At 41.5% G+C, this 23109-nt stretch overlaps 1 protein-coding gene across 1 annotated transcript in view; it reads right to left on the minus strand.

Moving 5' to 3' along the window:
• Nucleotides 1-531: 531 nt before the first annotated feature.
• TFAP2D (transcription factor AP-2 delta) overlaps nucleotides 532-23109 on the minus strand; it is a 59649-nt gene continuing 37071 nt past the window's right edge. The window contains exons 6-7 of the mRNA XM_009288999.2: nucleotides 16790-16903; nucleotides 532-751 (exon numbers count right to left, since the gene is read on the minus strand). Of these exons, the coding sequence (XP_009287274.1) occupies nucleotides 532-751; nucleotides 16790-16903 (334 nt within the window). The remainder of the gene's footprint in view (nucleotides 752-16789; nucleotides 16904-23109) is intronic.

A 23109-nucleotide genomic window follows, 5' to 3' on the forward strand; every position in this document is an offset into this window, starting at 1 on the left:
CGATGAGTAGATCAGGCATTTCCGATGGATCAGAGGAAGCCCTTCTTTCAATCTATCCAGCATGCAAGCAAAGCCAGGACGCTGGAACTGCGTGTCCCACAACAGATGCGCTGGCCCTAACTGTGCTGCCGGAGAAGAAAGTGCTTCAAATTTCGTGTGCCACCTCAGCCAAGTCCAGAAGTGTTTATAAAAAACAGTGTTAGTGTATCATTCAGAACAATCAAATACTACGTGCACGAAAAAGTAGTTTAGAGCAACATAAATTTTAAAAAAGTGACAATTTCATCACACAATTACTGTACACTGCTGTTCTTAGGGTTGAATACTTTCCTCTCTCACGCTCTCTCTTTCTCTCTGTTTTAATCTTTCTTTTTTTCTTTTGTTTTTTTTTTAATTTTTTCTTTTTTTTTTTTCTTTTTTTCCCCCTTTTTTGGATTTGGTCCACTGGAGATAAATCGCCCTCAATGATATATATATTTAAAAAAAATATCAGCAGCAAGACTCTCTTGAAATAGATTCTGTTTGATGTAGCTAGTCTGTCTTTTCTGTTTTGCCCTCTTTCACAGCAGCCTCTGAAGTTTTCCGCAGGGGGGCTTTCTCCGAGTTGGCGTGTCCTTGGCCGGATTCCGCCGCTCCTCCGTTTTTGTGCGATGTGTGCTTTTCCAAGTAGTTCAGCATTTCACTGAGAACAGTTTGGAAAGTGCTTAGGGCAGCACATATTGCAGGAGTTCCAAAACCATGAGTGATCAAACTACAAATGGGAAGGAGACAGAAAAAGAAAAAGAAATACACACACGCACATAAATATAAATGCACTCTCATACATTGAAGAGTTTACAGTACACTCATTTTGCTATAGTGAAATTCAAGATTTGCTCCCTAAACTATTTATTACCTATGGGAGAAACAGAAAAGAGTAGAGCCAAAGAGCAGACTACATACAGCTTCAAAGGTTGGTTTTTGTAGGAGTCTCAGTTCTGAAACATCGTGGGACAGATCCTTGGCTGATGCAGATTGACATAGACTTGTTGACTTCAGAAAGGCCAAAAGAGGATCCGTGCCCCAGGCTCTCCAGCATTGCTACTTTTCCAGTCCCAGAAGGTTTGGCTTCCCCCTTCTCAGGTAAATGAAACCAGTTCTGTGTGGTTTATTTACTCTCCTAGATGAGAGTCTTGAACAAGAAGACCTGGTTATTCTACGTGGATGTATGGCTGCATCTGTACTAGGAAATTAAGCAATGCTGAGGTGCAATCTCTGACCCCCAGCACGATTGGCATGCTTTGGCCATATCCGTGCTGCCAAGCCCTCTGAGCATCCAACAGGGTGGAATCCGAACTGCCTGTTGGGAATAGTCTCTGGCCAATGCTAATGCCCAAACAATGCCCAGGAAATGTTTCACATTGGGCTAGTTCAGCCAGGCTAAATTCATCGACCATCCTAACCAATTAATAGTAAAAATAACCAAGTTCCAACAATGTTGCCCTGGTGGTGTTGAATTTACTAGTATAGATTTACCCTGTTGCACCTTTCATCCAAATAAGGTGGTTTTTTCAAAATAACACTGAATTTTTCTTGTTGTTTTTCTGCACTGCAAAGTAGCTGAATTTCAGTGGTGCTCCTCACTTAACAGCTACTGAAATGATGTATCAATGCAGTTGCCAGGCAGAGGTACAGCGGGTTAATCTCTTCTCAATTTAGAGGAGCATTTCAGCGCACACATATGTACCTACAGTCACTTGAGATGTTTTGGGCATCCAACCTGGCCTCCACCTGCAGATCCAGAAGTGTACAAGTTTCCCACAGGTCCTGTCTCTTAGGTACCATCTCTGTGAGGATGTCTCAGCTACCTTAGGATATCAGAAATGGCACTCCAGACCAGTTTTTAGGCAATTGACTTCAGCCCTGTTTGGCTAAATATTATGTGTACAGTGTAAGATGTTCATGTAAGGGCCAGGGCAACTCAAGTTGTACTAGACATCTTATTATGAGCAAACAAATTATTCTCGTTGTTATAATGATACATTTTGATAAGTGCTAAGTGAAAAAAAAAAAACAAAACAAAACCAACAACCCACCAGATGTTTAGTTTTCATTTAGAAACATAAATGAAAAATTATTTCAAAGGTTAAGATGTCATTGCAATTTTTAAAAGACTGATTTCAGTTATCCCAATTCTGCTCAGGGCAGAAAGAAGACAAGGAGAGGAACAGAAACCAATTTCTGAGTTTGCAGACATTTTTGAGAAATCAATACTTTATATTGATTTGGGTGAGGGAAAAACCACAACAAAACATTACAGTGATTCTGGTAAAACAGTAACTATCTCCTATCCCACGCTAGTTAAAATCTTGTCCCCGCAGTAACTCTCTGGGTGTCTTAGGCACCACATCAGTAAGCCCTGCTCTAATGCAGAGAACCACGCGTAGGTCAGAAATGGGAACACTTCGCTTCAGTGAGAACCCCTCTCCTCTGCACTTTGGCTTCTCAGTCTTTCCAGCTGTTTTAGAAAAAAGTGAAAAAGAGGGGACCAAGGGAAAAGAGGTTATACCGGACATGGACAATCGCCAGGATGCTGGAAGTGTCAAAAAAACCCAAACCATGGGAAAGGCTCCAAGATATCTTTTAGGGTGAGCTTTCTGTCTGCTGGACATGGGAACCCTGTTTGCTAGGAAAGCCGGCATCCTAGGGAAGACACCACACATATGGGAGTCCTAATGAAATGAGAGCTCAGTTTGGAAATATCTCTCCATTTCTGATTGGGAGTGTCCCAGTCTTTTATAAAAAGTCTCCCAAAGGCTATTAACAAACAACTCGCTTTTAGAATGTTAATCCATCAGTCTCCAGGCACTTTCCAAAGCAGGAATTTATGTTTATCCCCAGTTAGTAATGAGAGGAAAATGCTAATTAAATATTTACAAGGACTATTTTGCAGACATCAATTAATAATACCGCACAACTCTTGAAGTTTGGACTCTTGAAGTTTGGACTTGTAGTAATATCTGGATCTTTTTAATTTAGCCTTAAAAAGAGGTAAACATACCTCGCTTTAATTTTTTTTGTTTTTTAGAAATGCCTGGCATACCAGGAAAATAAAAATCATCATCATTGTCGTAAGTCGTGTTTTTAATAATAGTAAAAATAAGATCAGCAGTAGCATATAGATAAGAGTATTTTTAGCTCTTTCAAGTCCTTTTAGGAGTCAGGTGATTTCAAGATTTTGTTTTGCATTTTATCATCATTTCTAGTCTTCATAAGTCCAGAGAGAAGAAAATGTGATGGAGCTTACAATAACAGAAAGCAAGAAAAAGGAAATTCAGATGTATCATTACTAGTTAAAATATCTCATGACTTTTACACTGCTTGTGTGATCTTCTGGGTCTTGATTTGGGGAACTGACTATACGAAGACATATGTAAAAATATTTATGAACTTGCATGCAAAAGAAACTAAATTGTTTATTTTAAAAGTTGGCAATAACTGCAATCATTCATTTCTAGTAGATGCAAATAGTAAGTTTAACAAAGGATTGAATAGAAAAGAAATCTTCTGGCTTGCTTTCTTTGAACCTTTCGACTCCTGAGCAAAAGGAATAGTACTGTGTTCGTTTGATAGCTCAATACACCTGGAGGAGTAAAGTGGGAATACTACAGTGAAAACTTACAGAGATCATCTCAGAAATGATCTGTAGGGCTAAGAACAAGGATAGAAAACTTTAATCTTCTCAAATGCTGAACAAGACTGTAGAATATACCAGAATGGGACAAAATCTGATATTAAGGCACGTAAGTGTAGTTGCTGACTCACAGGTATATACATCAACACTGCATAAACTCCCGTTACCATCAAAGGGGACTTAATGTAGTTTCCTATGTATAAGAGTCTACAGTGATTTGAGATGTCTTATGATATCTGAAACATCTGCAGAGATTTCCTAGATATGATATAGAACTTAAGTCCACCTTGCTTCTAGGTGTTTTGATGCCAGGCAGGTTACCCTTGTGTATCTCACATGGCACGAGATGCCAATGTTTAGGCAACTGAATTGAGCCTTGGGGCTTTATTTAATACAGTCAGAGAAGTCCGGAGAATGATTTAGCACATGAAATGGACGTGTCTCCTTTATGGTGAGCTGCACCATTCTTCCAGCTACACCGAGGGCTCCATCAAGCTGAATAAAAACGTGTGTTCCGTGCTATTTGAGATGCCCTATGGTAACAAAACACCTGCATCAGGTGAACAGGTAATGGAGAGGGCTTACAGAACAGCACCCTTTTAAAGCAGCAATGGACTGATGGCATAACTAAGAGCACCTAAAAAGACTCTGCATGCTACTGTTTACTCAGATATATCTTGTCCTAGATCTTCTTTTCTAGATCTAAATTTTAATGCCAACACATGGTATATGACATTCTTGTCCTAGATCTTCTTCTTTTAAGGACCTGGGGGTGTTGGTTGACAGCCGCCTGAACATGAGCCGGCAGTGTGCCCAGGCGGCCAAGAAGTCCAATGGCATCCTGGCCTGTATCAGAAATAGTGTGGCCAGCAGGAGTAGGGGAGTGATGGTGCCCCTGTACTCGGCCCTGGTGAGGCCGCACCTCGAATACTGTGTTCAGTTTTGGGCCCCTCACTACAAGAAGGACGTTGAGGTGCTGGAGCGTGTCCAGAGAAGGGCAACGAGGCTGGTGAGGGGTCTGGAGAACAAGTCCTGTGAGGAGCGGCTGAGGGAACTGGGGCTGTTTAGCCTGGAGAAAAGGAGGCTGAGGGGAGACCTCATCGCTCTCTACAACTACCTGAAAGGAGGTTGTAGCGAGGGGGATGTCGGTCTCTTCTCCCAAGTAACAAGCGATAGGACGAGAGGAAATGGCCTCAAGTTGCACCAGGGGAGGTTTAGATTGGATGTAAGGAAAAATTTCTTTACTGAAAGAGTGGTTAAACATTGGAACAGGCTGCCCAGGGAAGTAGTGGAGTCCCCATCCCTGGAGGTATTTAAAAGACGAGCAGATGAGGCGCTTAGGGACATGGTTTAGTGGGCATGGTGGTGTCAGGTTGACGGTTGGACTCAGTGATCTTAGAGGTCAAACTTAAACATCCAGCTTACGTTGAAACACCTAGATATGGGTATTTTATCCCGAGCAGAATCTTAAACTTCTGGTCTGAAAACTAGTGTTCATAGGAAAAGGATTTTGTGGGGCAAGTTAGGGGTCTATCTCCTTTACAGTTTAGCCTCTTACGTACCACTAATCATCAAATATGGCATTTTTTTTCAAGATAGCATTGTATTTCTTATAGAAATACAGACCCTTTTTTAGTGAAATGGTGCTGCAGACTCTATGGCAACTCTATTGTGAGTTCCTGATGAATATATTCTTCTCAACAGATGGTGATATGCAGAGCCTATTAATTTTCCTGTGAAGCTTATTAAGAGAAACCATTTTATGGAAAATTTCTGACCATCCCTCCTTGCCATGCTCCTGTGAGGGTGTATTTTTTTAGCCTCACTTTATGTCATGAGCATGAAAAGGCTGAGAGACATTATCTTCTACTTTATCTTACATTTTTATCAGTAATTCCTCTTGCTCTAATTTTGGTGGACTTTATTTCTCTGCAAGTTAAAGTCTTTGAAAAATCTAAGAAAGTTGGATAATTTCCCTTTGCTGATGAAAGTAAGTTTCAAGTTGGGGAGAAAATCTGATTTTACATTTAAATCAGATATGACAGACAGAAGATTAATGGCAAAGCATTCAAATGTGTTTCCTGAAAGTCAAATTTAGTTGCCTGATTTTTCAGGCTAACTGAGCTCCCATTGAAATTGGTTCATTTTTGGTATGCTCCACACCGATGAAACGAGTTGCTTTCATTATAATACTTTCATTTGTATTTAAAAGCCTAAAATTAAACATGGTGGTTTCATAATGGAGTCTTCTGGGTATTCTTAGCTTTGTAGTGTATCTCATTGCAACTCCTATAAACTAACTTTATTGTTCTAAAAAACAAGGCTAAAATTTCTGATTTTGGTACTGTGCATGGAGAGCTGCAGAAAGAAGGCAACATATTATAAATCCTTATGCTTAAGGACATCCAGACCCGCCTGCAATTCTGCCCAGCGCTATGATGCAATTATGCTGCTCATGTTTTAATGATGGCCTTACTTAAAAGTGAAAAGATCCAAGTGTGCCTGAAGGCTTGGACTCTCGTTTGGCAACTACCTCAAGGACTCCTCCATACCCCAGGCTGGTGAAACTCCGACATGCGGCAAAAGAAACAGATTCCTTCTCAGCGGGGGGGGAAGAGGACATCTGCACTGAATATTTACACCCTCGTTTAAAATAAATAAATACTTTAAAATGATCATAATGAAGAAAAAGCAAGCTTGAACTTATTGGTCGGACTTTCTCAGAACTTTGAATGTGAAAACCACTTCATGATTATCCAAATTTAACAACACATGGCATATGACAAATAATAAGATCTGATAAGACTTTTGATGGCTGTAAAGGAAATGGAAAAAAATTTGAATCTCTTCACTGATACAAGTAACATCCTAAGTTAGAGGTGCCTATATTGACTTTGAGGTGCTTCTGTTGATTTCAAGGTCTGTCCTGTGAAGGTTGCCTAGACAATTAAATTGTGATAACTTTACTTCAGAAGGTCAGTAGGCCTAACCACTACACAAGTTAGGCTGATAGTCAAGGTAAACATTGGAACATGGCCAGTATATATTACAGGGATAAGTAGTCTATAGGATCAGAGTGGCAAACAGCACATACAAAAGTTGCCTTGCAAAGTAGGCCCTCATGCTCATTTTCTGCTCATAACCAAATAAGTGTATTAAGGACACGTTCTCCTAAGCAGATGGACCTCCTTTTACCATGTGTAAAAGCAATGGAGAAAGTAAGAAGAGAGTGCTAGAGCTGACGCCCCATATTTCCAAAATATTCTGTCAGCTCTGTATATTTTAAACCTTTTAATGGATTTTCCACACTAGGAGGATTGCCCAGGGAACATATCTGGAACATCCAAGACTGTGACTATGGAGTGTTTCTCAGCTGTAGACCAAAGATTAAGCCACAGCACTGTGGTGCACATAGAATCATAGAATCATAGAATCATTGAGGTTGGAAAAGACCTCATGCCGCTCACAGAAGCCCTTGGATGTTTGCCAAGAAATGTTTTCAGCATAGCACATTATATCCTCCAAATAAAACACTGGACAACGCTGTGCCTCGCTGGTTTTGAATGAGAGAAAGATGTACAAGCTTCTGGCTGACTGTGGATGAAAAGTGGCCTCACCACCCATTACTACCCGTGGAGCCAAATACACCAGTGGGACCACGGATCCAAGATGACTGGATACTTTTGAAAAAGAGTGAGCACGTCCCTCACACAGCCGTCAGCTCCTTCAGTTTCTCCCTTCACTTAATTAATGGTCACATCTCTGCTCTATGGGAAGGCAGAGAAATGAATGAGATTCATCCAAGTTGCTACCATGCATAGACTTTTTCCAGTGAAGTGGCTAACGTAGCTGAGAAGTCCCATTGCTCTCCTCAAATGAGAAAGACCAAGAAGTAAGCATTATAAACATGCTGATGACAAGGGACAATGCAACTTTGTAACCTAGTCATTTGGAAATGAGGGGATGGTATTCCTTTTTTTGGGAAACACGAGTGCCTTAAATGTTTTAAGAAATCTTAAGTGCTGGGTTGAAAAACAAATCAAGCCCCCCAAGTCTTTTTCCATCTTTGATGAATGTATATTTGCCTTTTCCTTGGCAACCATAGAACTTATTTGTTAATGAAGAGGATAAAGAAAAGAAAACAGGTTCTCATCTGTTCTCCTGACTCTATAAATTGTGACTATAAGGGAATATGCTATCATAAGACTCATGATAAAAATAATTGGCAATATTAGAAATTCACATCCTAACCACAAAAATGCCCTAATCCTTCCAAAAGGATTTTGGTCATAAGCAGAGCAAGAGAAGGTGATCAAACCCCCGCTATGGGAAATCAAAGAGGGAATCCCTGGGAAAGGGAGTGAGGGAAAAATCCCAGAGGAAGGAACTGTAATGCCTTTGGTAAATAAAGAGCCAAGGAAAAGAAAGGAAAAAAAAAAAGAAAAAAAGAAAGGAACAATTTGTTGATTACTAGTACCTCAGCACTAGGAACCGGTGTTGTCCCTCTCAGCTAGCTGAATTTAAAGCCAGATTGAGAGAGATCATGGAAATCAGGGAACTCTAGAGGGCACCAGAGGTGTTTCACCACAAACTTCATTGCGCACCAGGCTTCTTCCACTCCGTGCATCCAAACAGAAAGCTGCTGCTGCTAATCAAGATGACTGGAATTATGACAGCAGCTGCTCTACCTCCTGATAAGCAAAGAAATGTAAAAAAGGAAGAAGAATATGTAAGGGGAGTACGCACATCTGTAAGGGCAACCCACCAGTAAGGCTTTAGGCTTGGCTCTTTGTTACAATTAAAAAAACATGTTGAGCTTCAAAACCCATTTCATTGCTCCCTTTTACCCTTCAGAAAGAAGGATGTTACTTTCTTGCTGCTCCCAAAGTCTGAGCCTCTGGTTTCTTGCCTGTCGCTTTTCGTGTCACCTTGTCAGTGTGATGCCAGGCACTTGCAGGAGGCTGACAGCTCCAGGCTCAGAGACTAGCTAAACGACAAAACTCTTGTCTCAAACAGTTTCATAGGAAGGGTGTTTCATATCAGCTGGATGGCTAGGCAAAACACCGGATAATTTGTGAGGATGCTGATTGCTTTCATTATCTAGCTTTAGTATTCTGAGCCTATTATTTTTTGTCTGTTTTTATAAGGTTTCTACACTGAAAGAAGTGTCACTTGCAAGAAAGTAGTTTTCCCTTTGCTGTTTTGCTGTCTTTATCTTTTATGTATAAGATAGATGATCTGGATGCATCTTGATGAAATGTAACCGTGAAGTTAAAGGATCAAATCCAACTTCTGTAATCGGTGGGTATTCATCTTTCCCCATATGATGGATGACATTAGTAGGATATCTGAACTTTCCAAACACTACAGATTCTTACAGACGCAAGTGTCCCAAAGGCAGACGTAGAAGGTTTGTCTATACCCAATTTTACAAGTGAAGAAAATGAGACTAAGAGGCTGACTAATGAGGTCAGAGAGTCTTTATGTGTAAGCCAAGAAACATACACAGATCTCTTGAGTATCATCTCAGAAAGTCTTCTCCTTGTAAGTTTTTTGTGTTATGGTTTTTTGGCTTCTCAACACAGAATGTGGGTTGGTTTTGGTGGGTTTTCTGGTAACTCTAGTTTTCGTGAGATTTTGGGGAGCTAAAAAAGACTTCTGCCAACAATTAAAAAAAAATCAAAGCTGTTCTGATTCAAGGGCAGGTTATGAAGGCAAAGACAAGATGACACACCTCAGTGTCATTTTCAGGTTCCTGGCTGAAGCTGTGGGAAGCTCAGATATAACAGTGGAATGGAAAAGAGAAGTAGATACACACTCTCTCCATTTAACAGCAGAGAGGTAGGGTCTAAAATAAAGAAAAATACTAATTGAGTGTTTTGGACATTTGGCCCAGTTGGAGGAATGTCCTAAATTCTGATCCTTCGACTGAAGGCTGGTTTGATACATTATTAACAGACTTAAGTGTGAAATCAATAAAGCAGGATCCTAGTTCCAGAAATCAGCTTTGGTTTAATGCAGAAGCCACTGCATTAGATAACGATATTCATGGGTTCTCATTCTCAGTCCAAGACTTAAATTTTCCTCTGCAAAAGAGAACAGCTTCGAGAGGAAGGATGGAAAGAGAACACACAGGTTTACCCATGCCACCAGAGATGCCATGGGACATTTAGAGTATCTATAAGGTTGGTAGATGTGATGCAGGACTCACAAAAGACCCTCGAACTGAGGGGGTGGCAGGTGAATGTGAGACAGGATGTCCTTTTATACCTAAAATGACCCTAGATCCCTAGGTTTACCAGACAGGTGATTCACCCTAAGGTTCTTACTGAAGCTAGGGGTTGCCTTTAGTCACCTATACCTGCATTAGCGAAATGAAGAGTGCTCAGGCTCCTCCTCTGATCATGAGTGATCTAGCATAGCCTGGCCTCATCTCCATTATTCAAGCATTTTAATCTGCGAAGCAGTGACCTTATCTAAGCTTCCAACTGAGAACATCCTCTTGACTGAGATAAGGCTGACTTGTGCCTGGGAATTGTTTGGGACAGAAAGAGTTGGTCTAGGCCAAATACATACAAGGAGCCACAGTAGCAATCAAACATTACAGACAATTGTGTTCCAGTGTCCAGGACCATACCCACACAGTTTATTAGATTAACTTTCATGTATCTTTTGGGGGGTCTTAATTTCTACATGTCTCCATTCCTTCTCTGAAACGTGACAGAAACATTTCCCCTCTTCACAGCAGGGATCTATACAAGTGAAAATGTTTGTTTCATCTGGTCTGGTTCTCTGCTCTGGAGAGGGTTAGATGCACTCAATGTCTGGGAAGTGCAAAAATGCTAGAGAGTTGAGTGATATGCAGGTTAATCCCAACCATTTCCCATACTGACCCGCTTCAGATCTACCTGCATGCCGTTAACAGGAAAAGGATGGGGTTTGATGATTGTGCTGGTTAACATTGTTCCAGATCCAGCAGAAGAACCTGTTGGCCTGCAATGTCACCATTCAGCTCTGCGGAGTTAGTGGCAGGATTATGGGTGTTGGGGGTTATCCAAGGCTTCACCATCTCCCATCATAACTACCTGCACCATATGGTTGAGTCCCCATCCCTGGAAGTATTTAAAAGACGTGTAGATGAGGTGCTTAGGGACATGGTTTAGTGGGCATGGTGGTGTTGGGTTGACAGCTGGACTCGATGACCTTAGAGGTCTCTTCCAACCTTAATGATTCTATGATTCTATGATTTTATATAGTCTCTGAGAGTGTGTCTCAGAGCTCTTGTGTCTCCAGGCAGGCTTGTCTTCATCTGTTGTAGGTCAGGATTGCCCTGGTTCACCATTTTCAGACTTTTCTAAAGGGAATTATTCTCAAAGCCTTATATATTTGTTTTGTTTACATCCATCTTTTTGCTTTCTCTAACTATTCCAACCCCCTTTTTTCCTCCCATCACCTTGGATAATTGAGAGCCATCTCTCAGTTTCATTGAGCATGAAACTAGGCTCCTTTACCTGTTCTGAATCCCAAACCAACCAACTTACAATACGAAAGAGAGATTTATATAACCTTTCTGTCACGAAAAAATAAAGAAAGATGCAGTCTCAGCTTTACTGATATCAGTGGGATTTGAAAATGGTTTAAGTTTCAGGAGAAATTAAACCCCCAGCTTTTCCCTCTTACATACAGAGACACATGCACATGTACGCAAAAGTCTTGCATGATTCTGTGGGGTTTTTGGGAGAAGAACCTCTGAATTATAAGTAATAGAAGGCATTTTAAAAGAAACTAAGATGTATCTAAATATTTTCCTTCTCTTCTTTTTTTTCTTATCTTTCTTTTTTCTTTCTCTCTCTTTTTTTTGTTCCCCCCCCCAATGCTCACTCCATTTTGAAAGCAAAGGGTGAGAGAAATAGGTTCCTCTCATTAAAGCTATAGAAACTTTTGGGTTCTTTTCTAGTACTGATGTGCTGACTTTGCTCTCTACTGTAGTAGACTCATAAATGCATTTACACAGATCAACCTTTAAAGGACAACAAAGAGACACTCATGTATCTGGACAAAAAGTCTCAGCACTTAGTAATAGAAATGGATTTTTCCAGGGTTTTCTTGTTTGCCCTGTGGCTTAATGTTGATTCTATCTTCAGAAACCGGGGACAGGATAGCTCAAGTGGTGGCTTTCAGGCCAGATACAACCCACAGGATTATTCCACTTGCTCCTCTGCATTTATCATGAAGGAATCAAAGAAGAGTTGAAAGACAACTTGGGTAGCCCTGCAACATATCACCTCTTCTTGAATCCATATATATGTATATGCTTAGAAATCTGAGCTGCCCCAACACTTAGCCCATGAGGTCAGTGGCTTATGATCCAGCCTTGACAAGGTTGGACTTCTCTAAATCTTATTATGTTATTTATAGCACAGGTAAGGCACCTAACTGGGCTGTAATAAGGGCTGCTGCTTCCCTGAATTCTCAAGCTGCATGTGTATTAGTGATATATATGTGCCACTGTGCCCAAGAATAGTTTGGGACAGTACTAGTTAAACCAGGCAACAAAAACCCAGGAATTCTGCAAAAAAGCAGCACAGGCAGCCAATACATGCCTGTGCCCTGGCACTACTTTTATTTTCTAATATCAGTATAACTTCTCTGCAGTAAGATACTCCAAAATGTATTGAAAAGGGAGAAATCTTGAATAAAGCATACATAATACTACCCTGGCTCAGGTAGTGCACAATAGTTGCTGCTATGAATGTAAGAGTCTATAGAATTATCTGTTCATGGTCAAACAACACTGGGAAATCATTCTTCATGCAGCATTGAGTTTTCTGTATTCAGGTCAGATGGACATCTCAGAGAGCAGCTGCACAAACATGATTGTACCAGCGGTGTAGAAGAGCCTCTGGTTTTTGTGTATCTGGTAAGGCTGTGCAAAACTCAGCAGTTTTCAGGCTCACTGCAGCTCCTTTGAAGTTTTCCCCTGTTTTACGCTTTGTATGAACTTTGAGTTTGGAGTTTGAGCAAACCCAGCAATTCTGATCCCTTCATGGGGACTATCCTGTACTTCAGGTTGGACACATGTTTACAGATCTTGATAAACTGGGACTCAGTGGAATAACTTCAGAGAGAAGTGTGAGCTTGAAGATTTAAAACAGAGGAAACGGGAAACACCGCTTCGATCTGACCTGTGCCAGTCTGTGAACCCTGGTCTTAATTATTAACATTGAGCAAGTAACATCATGAGCAAGTGGAGCACATAACTCTACACTTAGCAGCTGTAGGGTAATTTATTCCTAAAGAAAACTCACTTTTACCCCAAGGTAGTGGAGTCTGGATTCTGCTGTAGGTATCAGATACTACAGCTCTTCAGAAAGCCTTTCATTATCTTAGAATTTATTCTAATAATAGAGATTTTTGTGATTCCTCTGAATTTTTCTGTTCATAAAAAATCTCTTTGACTTTCTGACATCATATGGCATAAGCATATATATATATGTACAAAATACCAACCTTTCATCTTGTGGTTTCTTTGCTGCCTTGGTGATGGTTTACAAGGCAGAATTTCTGAACCTCTGCTTGTTATATTAAATCTGTATGAAACTATATGAGATTTCCCACGATCAAAAATCAGCTTATACAGGATAATGGTTGAAAAACATGCTATATCTATGCTAAAAACATTCACAAAACCTTCTCAGAGATTCCAGTGAAAGACTATGTCTTGTCCTTGCCAAACGTAATTTTTTGGCTCCATCCCAATGTAGAGATTTATGCAGCATAGAGACAAAGAATTTATTGTGAGAAAGCCCACAGTTCTGGAATACAGATAGAAATGAAGATGAAAATTGCACTATTGAAAAAGCATGCTATAAAATTTGTGATGACTATATGGAGTCACTGCTTCAGATTTATGTCTCCTCTGCAAGACCTACTTGTAAAGCACCAACAGCTCTTGAGCGTTTTGGTCATAAATAACATTAATTTCATGTGTATAATCAGGACCAGCCACTTATTAAGACAGTCCAATTTTCGACTCTGACTATTGTAGATGTCATCAGAGTATTTGACAATGACTATGGTACGAAGGTCAAATCCATCTCTGGCATACAGTTGCAAAGCTCTTTATTTATAGATATAGATACATGATAATTGTGTTCATTACTGTAATAAATAAAGACAACCCAGTCTTTTGGAAATCTAATCTTAGGTGAGACCTGTGATCAGGGATGTGGAGGCCAATGTACTTTGAATATTTGAATTCTTAGTGTTAGGCGTGTGCTTTATGTTAGGCAGATGCTTTCAACATCTTTTTATAAATTCCAACTGATGTATAATGACAAGCAGCTATTTGTGCTTGTGAGCAGTAGAGGCCTGTGCTATGCCTCAAACAGCAGGGAGCATGTTGTTCCTGGGTTACAAGGACTTCCTCCATGTGTCAGGGTACCAATAATTTCTTCCTCTTCTCTCATCCCCAACAGATCAGGTGCAAATTTCCTGTGACAGAGATCAGTTCAGTCTGAGGATCATCCCTCAGAGAAAGACAGAGAAACCAAGTAGTCTGTGTTGAATACTTGACTCAGAAAATACTTAAAGCTCCTGGAAAGCATGGTGAATTGCGTTCTCACATCTCTCTGGCATCTGAGACAGACTTGAGTGCCTTCTGTGATATTTAGTCTCAAGTAGCGGTAGGAGGAGTTCAGATGACCTAGCTGTGAAGGCTGCCAGCTTTAGGGGATGGGAATAACGATTTTTTTGTCTACACTAGATTTGGCTATTTACAATGTAAGTGTTTAGTGTGTACTAGTTGGCTAAGCTCCTGTTCAGCTGCAGATCTAGACCAGACTGTTCAGTCAATGGCGTGTAGAGAGAAATTCAAGTCACACTAAGGTAGCTGTCTGTGTTAGGCCTGCTTAATTGTAATGCAGATTTTATGGGCTATACATACAGAGGAGATCCCTAGAGACTACAGCAGAAGATATACACCTGGCTGAAATGGAGGCACCTGCATGTAGATGAGTAGAGTTAGAAGTCTGGGTCAGAAGCTGGATCTGACCTCAACTTCTCTACGATAGATGGAAAAGGAACATGGTCTCAGCTCAGCCTCTGGGTCTGCAGGACTCATCATTCCCCAAGCACAGACGTCAGAGAAGGCTGGCTGATTTAAGCCCAGGGAAGCATCTGTGTAGGATCAAGACCTGTGCTCTTCTAGGTGCCCATCTTCAGTCCAACACTTATTGCCTACAGCAGGCATGAAAGAAACCACTGAATGATCCAGGAGCTGCCTACAGAAGCTTTGTACTCCAGCCTACCGAAGTGAAGCAGAGGAAGAAGGATGGGAGCTGTACCAGTTGACAGCTTTTGTAGCTGAAGCTTTCAGCATTTTATCCTGACTGCTATTTCTTCTTTAAACACAGGTATCCTTGGGGATTAGCTACCTTGTATCACGTTTACTTTGTGTGCATGTAATGGGGAATTATCTGTTTTTCCACAAGCCTAGGTAGCCCATTAAAATCTATGAGTGTCCTGTATAAATAAGTATGTCTTCCTTGGTGTGCATGTTTAGTTAGGCATTTTGGAGTGTGTGTGTATAAGGGAAAGTATATATAGACGTAGGTGGTATGTGTATGTGTGTGCACATCACTGCATGAGAATAGAAGTGGGGTTGTCTATATGTGTTTGTATATGCATAGGATGCACACAGGTATGTGTAAGCATAAACAGGAGTGTGTGCCTTTGTGGATCAGGCATTATCCTTGCCTCTCTGCACCTCAACGGGTAGATGGAAGAGGTGGGATGGTGGGTATTTTGGATTCCATTCAAAGTCTGAGGGACTAAACATTAGATATCGTACCACCTGGTTGCTGGGTGCCTCATGCTCTGTCAGAATCTTAATAACTAAAAGATGTTGTGATGTTGGGGCACAAAAGTTGTCTGTCAATGAATGAAGAGTGGCTCAGCTGGCTGTGCTAAAGAATATGCAACATCATTCTAAGGCTTTATAGGCCTAACGAAGTGCTTGGTGTTATGGTCTGTAAACAACTCTCTGGAACATCTCTTTACATGTTGATTTCTTCAGGTACCAGCTAATGGCTAGAATAAATAAAAATCTGTAGCCTCGGCTAGTCATGTATTCCCCTCTGTGGTCTGAGCAAAGACAGGAGCACCTCTAGGATGTTTCATCAAACTTATCTTTAATAAATATCTTAGATGACCCCACTACTTCAAAGTGGCCCTCTGGAAGTTCCCATCTCACTCTTGACTGTATCTAGCACATAGCCTAAAGCAAAAATGTGAAACTGCACAGCAACTCCTGGGCTAATATATCTTTCTGATCCCAAACCATCTATACACTTTTATCCATAACTTGGATAAAATTCTGATGAAGTTTGGATTTGGTGTGCGTGTACCATGGGTCCTTGTCTTTATAACAGCTTCTTAGGCTGTCTACACCAGTAAATTAAATATTGCTAGGGCATGGGCCCAGGAACTGAGTCTAAATGTATTAGCAGTCTCTGTCTTTTTAGCCTGAGCCAGCTTGCATTCTCCCAGATCTTTCCAGGATGCTGTTCAGGAATTAGTGCAGTAAGACAGTTCCAGTAGGTTGTGTGCTTTGAGGCTAGTCAGCTTTAGAGGCCAAAGAGTTAACAGTAAGATGATGTCAAATGGTCTCAGTAGCATAGAGCAGGCTCTAGAACTACTTAGTTAATTGGTAACGATGCAGCCTAACCATTTCTCCTTTTATTGCTACTTTGATTCATCTATATTGTCATTTTGGCTCTGAACTTGAGTTTCTACATTTCTGGACCATCTACTTCATTGGTTGGCTTGTGTTTTGGCTCACATCTAGGGCAAGACAACTTTCTGACCAGATGGGGAGATTTGGACAGCAGATGTAGAAGATGACTTACTCAAACTGAGACTGTGGTCCTAGAAGCAGGGTGAATGCAACTAGCATGAACTACATCGCTGGGCAAACGTGTTTTTAATAGACAGATAACAGAGGGCTTATGGATGTTACAGTCTTCTAGGTAAGGGAACCAATACCATTATAACATCATAGGTAGTCTTTATCAAAATTATGGATTTTAGTTAATTGTTCCTCTTTCAAAATCATACCTGAAATGTGTTAAATGTCTCTGGATGTCGAGGTCTAATATTGGAGTCGGTCTGGAGGATCCGAGGGGTGATCTGTCTTGACTTAGAAGGTCTTGGAATTCTTTACATATTTGTCTAAAAGGAAAGCAGAAATCCTTAAATAAGACAGGTGTAATCCTTTCCATAAAGCTGATTCCCATAACAGTCACCTTATCCTGAGTGATCTCATTCGAAACAGAAATGTTTGGCAGAGGCATTGTTAAAGAAATTAAAGGCAAACTAATCCCCCTCTTGCCTCCCTGCCCCAAATTCTCAGAGCCATCAACATACAGAATCTCTTGAACAAGAACCCCTCTGGAACCATATTAACATTGACATTTTAAAATGTGATTTCTCTCCTGAAATGGACCCAGTTTGGCAGTGTTAAGTCTGGCTTAGGTCACCTACGTTAGAAGCAAGGATTATGGTTATACACCACTACTTGTACATTTGCTAGTGTGCACTGGTTTATCTGCAAGTAGAAGTCCTGGCCATTTTGGCCTCGCCTTCTTGACCCCCAACTCTTAAGACAAATGGAGTACTAGAAGTTGTGAAGGAAAATGCTACCTTTGCTCTGCTAGTTTCCATTTGCGTCCATACTCTGCTTCCTTGTAGAGTCTGGGGCAGAAGAACTGATGGATCCTCAACTGAGACCTCTCCCACAGGTCTGCCCAGAGTAGAGAATTCATTCCAGCAGCAGTATTTAAATTTCTTATTGAAACACTCATTAAATTGTTTTACGTTTCTACCATGTATCAGGCAGCCTAAAGTAGATGTTTATAGCAGTCCAGAGGACTTGCATCTTAACAGTGCCTCTTTCTCTCTGGTGACTGTAGGAGGAGCTCAGTGACTCACTCAGCTGTCAGTGCCTACACAACAGGCAAGCAAGTGAGGAAAATCCCATTATCTCCACTTTTTCTCGATAATGGTTTCCTGGGTAACACACACTTTCAGTAGGTAGGACGTGGGACCCCAGTTCGGCACCTTGCAATGGGAACTCAGGCTCTGTCTTGCCTGGTCTCCCACCAGCATAGTAGCCCAACTTCTTCGGAAAGGATGCATTATCTTGCTGTCTTCCCTCTCCCTCTGTTTTTCAGGATGCCTCAGCACTTGGAGGTTAAAAACATCCCCTAGGATAACCCTATATAGGATCTAACACTAAGAGAGACCTGAAAATAAGGTCTTCTCATTCTTGTGATATTGTTGTTTTGGGCTAGTTTGCAAATTAGTCTAGGAATGTTCTACCAATGTTGTTTGTTTTTTTTTAAAGAAACCAGACTGGCTCCATTTAGTGCATACCATATCTGGACCATGAATGGAGACACCACTTACTTTCAATTAGTTTATGATACAGTTAATTAAAAAAAGGAGTAGTGGCTGGGTCTCTCTCTCAGGACTTCTCCAAGTGAGCATACCATTCTTCATTGACTATTGGAAATTTAGCACTTAATGTAGGGTCAGGGGGGCATGATGCCCACCAGACGATCAGCATGCTCAGTTGAGTTGCCTGATACTAGCTGGACACTCAATTGGGTTGACCTAAACTGGTCACAGTGACTACGTGTAACCTAGTAAACAGTGCCACCTAGTAACGTATACAGTGCCAGGGGTCATTCTTATACCCTCATGCAAATTGTCACCATCTGATAAGGTCCATATAGTTATGCTCTTCTAGCCTCCTAAACAGGGTAGCTTCCTTAGAATGGACCCTGGTGTGGGTTATCTCTCAGAACATGCCCAGAAGATTTTTGGGAGAGTTCAAGGAGCCATTCTAACATTTTAATAATACGGACAATTGCAATCTAATGACTCAGTGTGTGCATGGTTTATTTTGTTAGCATAGATGCAATCACTGCGCCTGGGGCCAGTTTCTAATACTAAAGAGCATCTCTGTGGTCCATGATTTCTGTTAGAAGACTTTTTGCACATGTGGTCCTAGATAAAGTTCAGCTTCTTCATTATCACCTTGTAACTCTTGTCCTTTGGGACAGGGGCATAATAGAAAATAAGTGGATAAACTCAGCTTCTTGGTCTTTAGCAGGTCTTCCATTGCCCAGTTACAAGCAAGGAAACTTTACTAGCTTGTTTTTACCCTTCATTATATAACTGTTCTGCAAGTTTTGGACATAGACTTTGGATACCACACCTCTCTCCTGACTAAGAGGAGAGAAGATGCAGAAAACTGTCTCCTGCTGTGCTGCTGGACTTCATCCAAGCCTGATTTCTGTAAACACTTGTCATTTGTATGGACCTAGACACCGACTGCTTGAAAAGGCAGCATCGTCTTAGCCTTTCAGGCAAAGAGAGGTATTCAGCAGAAATGTATGTAAATGCAGCATACAGTTTTAATGAATCAGGTCCTTAGAGGAAAAACAGTTCCTTTCAACAACTGAAAACAGTCAGTCATTTTGGCTTCTAAACAATCTGCTATCCCCAGTCGGCCCTGTCAGCACCGCTCTTCTCTCCTTCCTCCAACCTCTACTTTCTACCTGTTGAAAAAGTTCATCTTAAAAGTTCTTATATTTTGACAAAGGAAAATGTCAGAACCAAGTGTGCAATTAACTTCCCTTCTATATTCACATGTCAAAAGTCTTTACTGAGTGTTGACAGATTGAAAGAAAAGAAAAAAACTTTTTTATTATACATGAAAACCTGTAAAAGGCAGTAACCTACTTTTTTCAAGGGGATTTCTAGGCAAAGTGGTGTCTCAGAGCCTCCACTACCAATAAAACATCACCTGGGGTAGTGACAGGGAGGGGGCTGACAGTTATTTGTTGAGTTGGACTGTGACTTTGAAAAAGCAAAGAAAGATGGTTATGCTCTCTTAGGGGCCACAGATTAATAAAAGAAAGAGTCCTTGTCACTCCTGCAAGGGAGGTACCTGATGATTTGTGATAGATGGTCAGATGTTCCAGTATATGATCAGGAAAAGATAAAAAAGTCTGTACTGGATCAGAACAAGATCCCATCTAGTCCATGATCCTATTGCTAGCAGCGGTCAAAGCAAATGCCTTGTGAAGAGTACAAGACTGGGGCAAATGTGTGCCCATGAGTCTGACACATTCCAAGTGTGGAAGAGTTGCCAGGCATCCAAAGATCAGATATCAGAGAGATGCTCAGCAGGTCCTGTGCGTCCAGTCTCAGAGCTACTTTTCAGAAAACTGGTGAATTGAGCATATAGTGTCATAAGCCAGATGTTGATTATTCTGTACTGGCTGTAAGCAATGCCACAATAAAATTTATTCACGCTATTCTGTTTTGGTCTGTGTAAATGTGTTAGTATCTGTCCCTCTGTCTCATGTGGAAGGCCTTATGCTGCGATGCTCTATGATGTTTCTCGTAGGACAGTGTGCCTCTCTATCAAGGGGAATTATTGATGTGGCCTTCAGCAGTTCTGCATCTGTCCTAGCTGCAACCTGATCAGGTTCTGTCCCCTGCTGTAAAGCCATTCAGGGTCTCCAACACCTTCACAAGGTGAACTAACCCATGCTTAAAGACCCTCTAAAACCAGGTCTCAGCTTTTTCTCCCCCCCACCCCCCCATTTCTGTGTGGATTGCATAGACATGTCCTGAAGCCTTTCTAAAGAGTCTAGGGTTAACGGGCCAGTATCAGCACCCTTTGGCCAGAACTATGACAATTCAATCTTTTTTTTGAAGCATCTTGCTCTGGAGTGCCCAGATAATCATCTACTCAGTCAAAGGAGGTGAGTGAAGAGAAAAAGAATCATAGGAGACTGGCTTCTCCCATTGTTCACCCCTTTCTTATCCTTTCAGCTCTTAACCAAGCTTGCTTCACTCCCATCCTGCCCTTGTTGTCACTTGTGTTCAGTGCTGTATACTGGCTACACAGCCCAATCATCTCTTCTTCCTATGAAAATTGTCAGGTAAGGCTCTGATTCTTCATTGTCTAGATCATCAAATTGTTAGAACAGGCCATGGCACCATCTTGTTGCATCAACTAGTACTGTCCTAGGCAGTTCCTGAGTTAACAAATGTGAGACACCATTTCTAAGAGGTAGTTTTGGAAGATCGGTAGTATAACAATGAATATGGTTTGTTCCATGATAGAAAATGGTCCTGATTTCATTCACTGTATTACTATCAGCATAGCCTCAGACCAAGTAGGGCTGAGCAGGGCAGTGAAGAGAGTGCTACCTCAAGCTTAGTGACCTCCATGTGTTAAAGAGGGCTATTGGCATCTAAAGTAGCAGTCTTTAGTCTTCACTAGCCCATGGGCCACAGTTCTGTGCATGGCAGCTGAACTGCTTCCACTCAAGGTGGGTGGATTGCTTGATTACAAGGTATAGATGCCCTTGATAACACTGGGAGCTTCTACCGGACATCAGAGACTTCTGCATTGTAGACATTAAGGGCTCTATTTAGTTACCCGCATGTAGATATGTAATACCCAAGACATCCATAATAACTGGCAGATACAACACAGTAACAAAAAGAGACCTGTGTGCTTTTGGAGCAGCAGCTGGTAACCAAGCTGGATAACCCAGTTCACCTCAAATGGCAGTAGGTGCCTATGTTTGGGCAACTGAATCAAGCCACTGAAGTTGGATGTCTGAATCCAGAACGGAGTTTCATCTATATACTAGGAATTGTGGAAATAATTTTGTTCTTTCCCCCTATTTTTCCTCAAGACCCCACTTGTGGAAGATCTCACTGGTTCTGCCAAAGGCACACTTCTATGGGCTTCTGGCTCTGTCCCAGAGAGGACAGTGGCAACACACACAGGCAATGGAACTCCATTTCTTTCCATAGGCAAAGCTTGCAATGAGTGATTTTACCACCCTGGAATTTCAGTGTCATTTTTGGTGACAGCATAACATTCCACCGCTTTTTCTGGTGTCATAACTCACAAGCGCATGAGGCAGGGCAGTTGTGAAATTACTGAAATTACAAACCTAGAGCTTATATATGCCTAGTGAATAGTTGAAGCTCCTGACAAATGACTACAGTAGAGTGCCTACTATCAGATACATGAAAGCGTGGCTGGGAAATACCATGCTAATATTACTACGTCATGGACCTGTGTCTCTTGTAGTATCTGGACAGGGCTGGTCTGTGACTCATTGTTCTCCTTCCAGGCAGGAGAGGGCAGTAGCAGCACACACATTGACCCATCTGTCCCTGTTACAAGCACTGAGTGCAGTAGATTATGGCCTATCCTTGTATTATCGACAGACCTCTCTGATCAATTTGCTGGTGCTTTTAACTGATGGAAAGGGGGAAAAAGTAATTTGTTTCCTTACAAGTGCAGGATAACAACCTACAAGCCCAAAGTTCATGGGGGTTAGGAGTAATGCATGCCCACGACTCTCCACTTCAGTAGTAAGGGAGGGTGAGAAAGTAGGTATGAAATGGTGAGAAAGAGCAATGAGACTCTTAGGTGTCTCTCAGGCGGACAGCCTTTGGACGTAACAGTTACCCACTGATTGTTACAACCCGTGGCAATGTGATCTCTCCTTAGAGCCAGAAAAGAAAGGGGAAGATTTGTATCATTATAGTTGAGTAACATTTTATAAATGGGGCAAATCCTCTGGCTGGGACAACTTACAGCCTTAACTCTTGCTTAGGTTGTACTGCCCAGCAGTAAAATCAGCTCTTACATAGTTAGAGGGGCAGACTCTTAATGGGCTATACAGCCATGGGGAGGCACAACTTGCAGAGAGGAGCTGCTTCTTGCCAGCTGGTTTATTCTCATGTCTCTGAAACCTCTTGGGCCCTTAAAACCAATGTGGATGTAGGTACGAATAAGATCATATTCCACTTATATTATTCCCTTTAATCTACAAGGGACTTAGGAGCATGATGCGGGAGGTGTCTCATCACCTTCACAACCAGCAAATGTCCCCTGAGCCACATAGCGCTCTGCTTATCATCTCAGGGAAGGACCACAGGCTATATTCACGGGATTCACAGGCCTGAGATGTTTCAGTGCATGTCGTCTCTGGGTCATCTTCAGGGTGAAGAGCTCTGGATACAAGAGGGACACCAAGGCCAGAAATCCTGTTCCCCCCAAATAGACAAAGGAGAATAACACTGGGATACAAATGACAATCCTGTGGCTGGTCAGCCTTCTCCCCTACTGCAGGGTCATTCCTCTGTGTTGGATATTGAATCATAGAATCATAGAATAGTTTTGGTTGGAAGGGACCTCTAAAGGTCATCTATTCCACCCCCCCTGCCATGGGCAGGGACATCTTCAACTAGGTCAGGTTGCTCAGAGCCCCGTCCAACATGACCTGGAATGTTTCCAGGGATGGGGCATCCACCACCTCTCTGGGCAACCT

The sequence above is a fragment of the Aptenodytes forsteri genome, unplaced genomic scaffold (assembly GCF_000699145.1).
Source record: "Aptenodytes forsteri isolate BGI_AS27 unplaced genomic scaffold, ASM69914v1 Scaffold57, whole genome shotgun sequence".
Taxonomy (NCBI): domain Eukaryota; kingdom Metazoa; phylum Chordata; class Aves; order Sphenisciformes; family Spheniscidae; genus Aptenodytes; species Aptenodytes forsteri.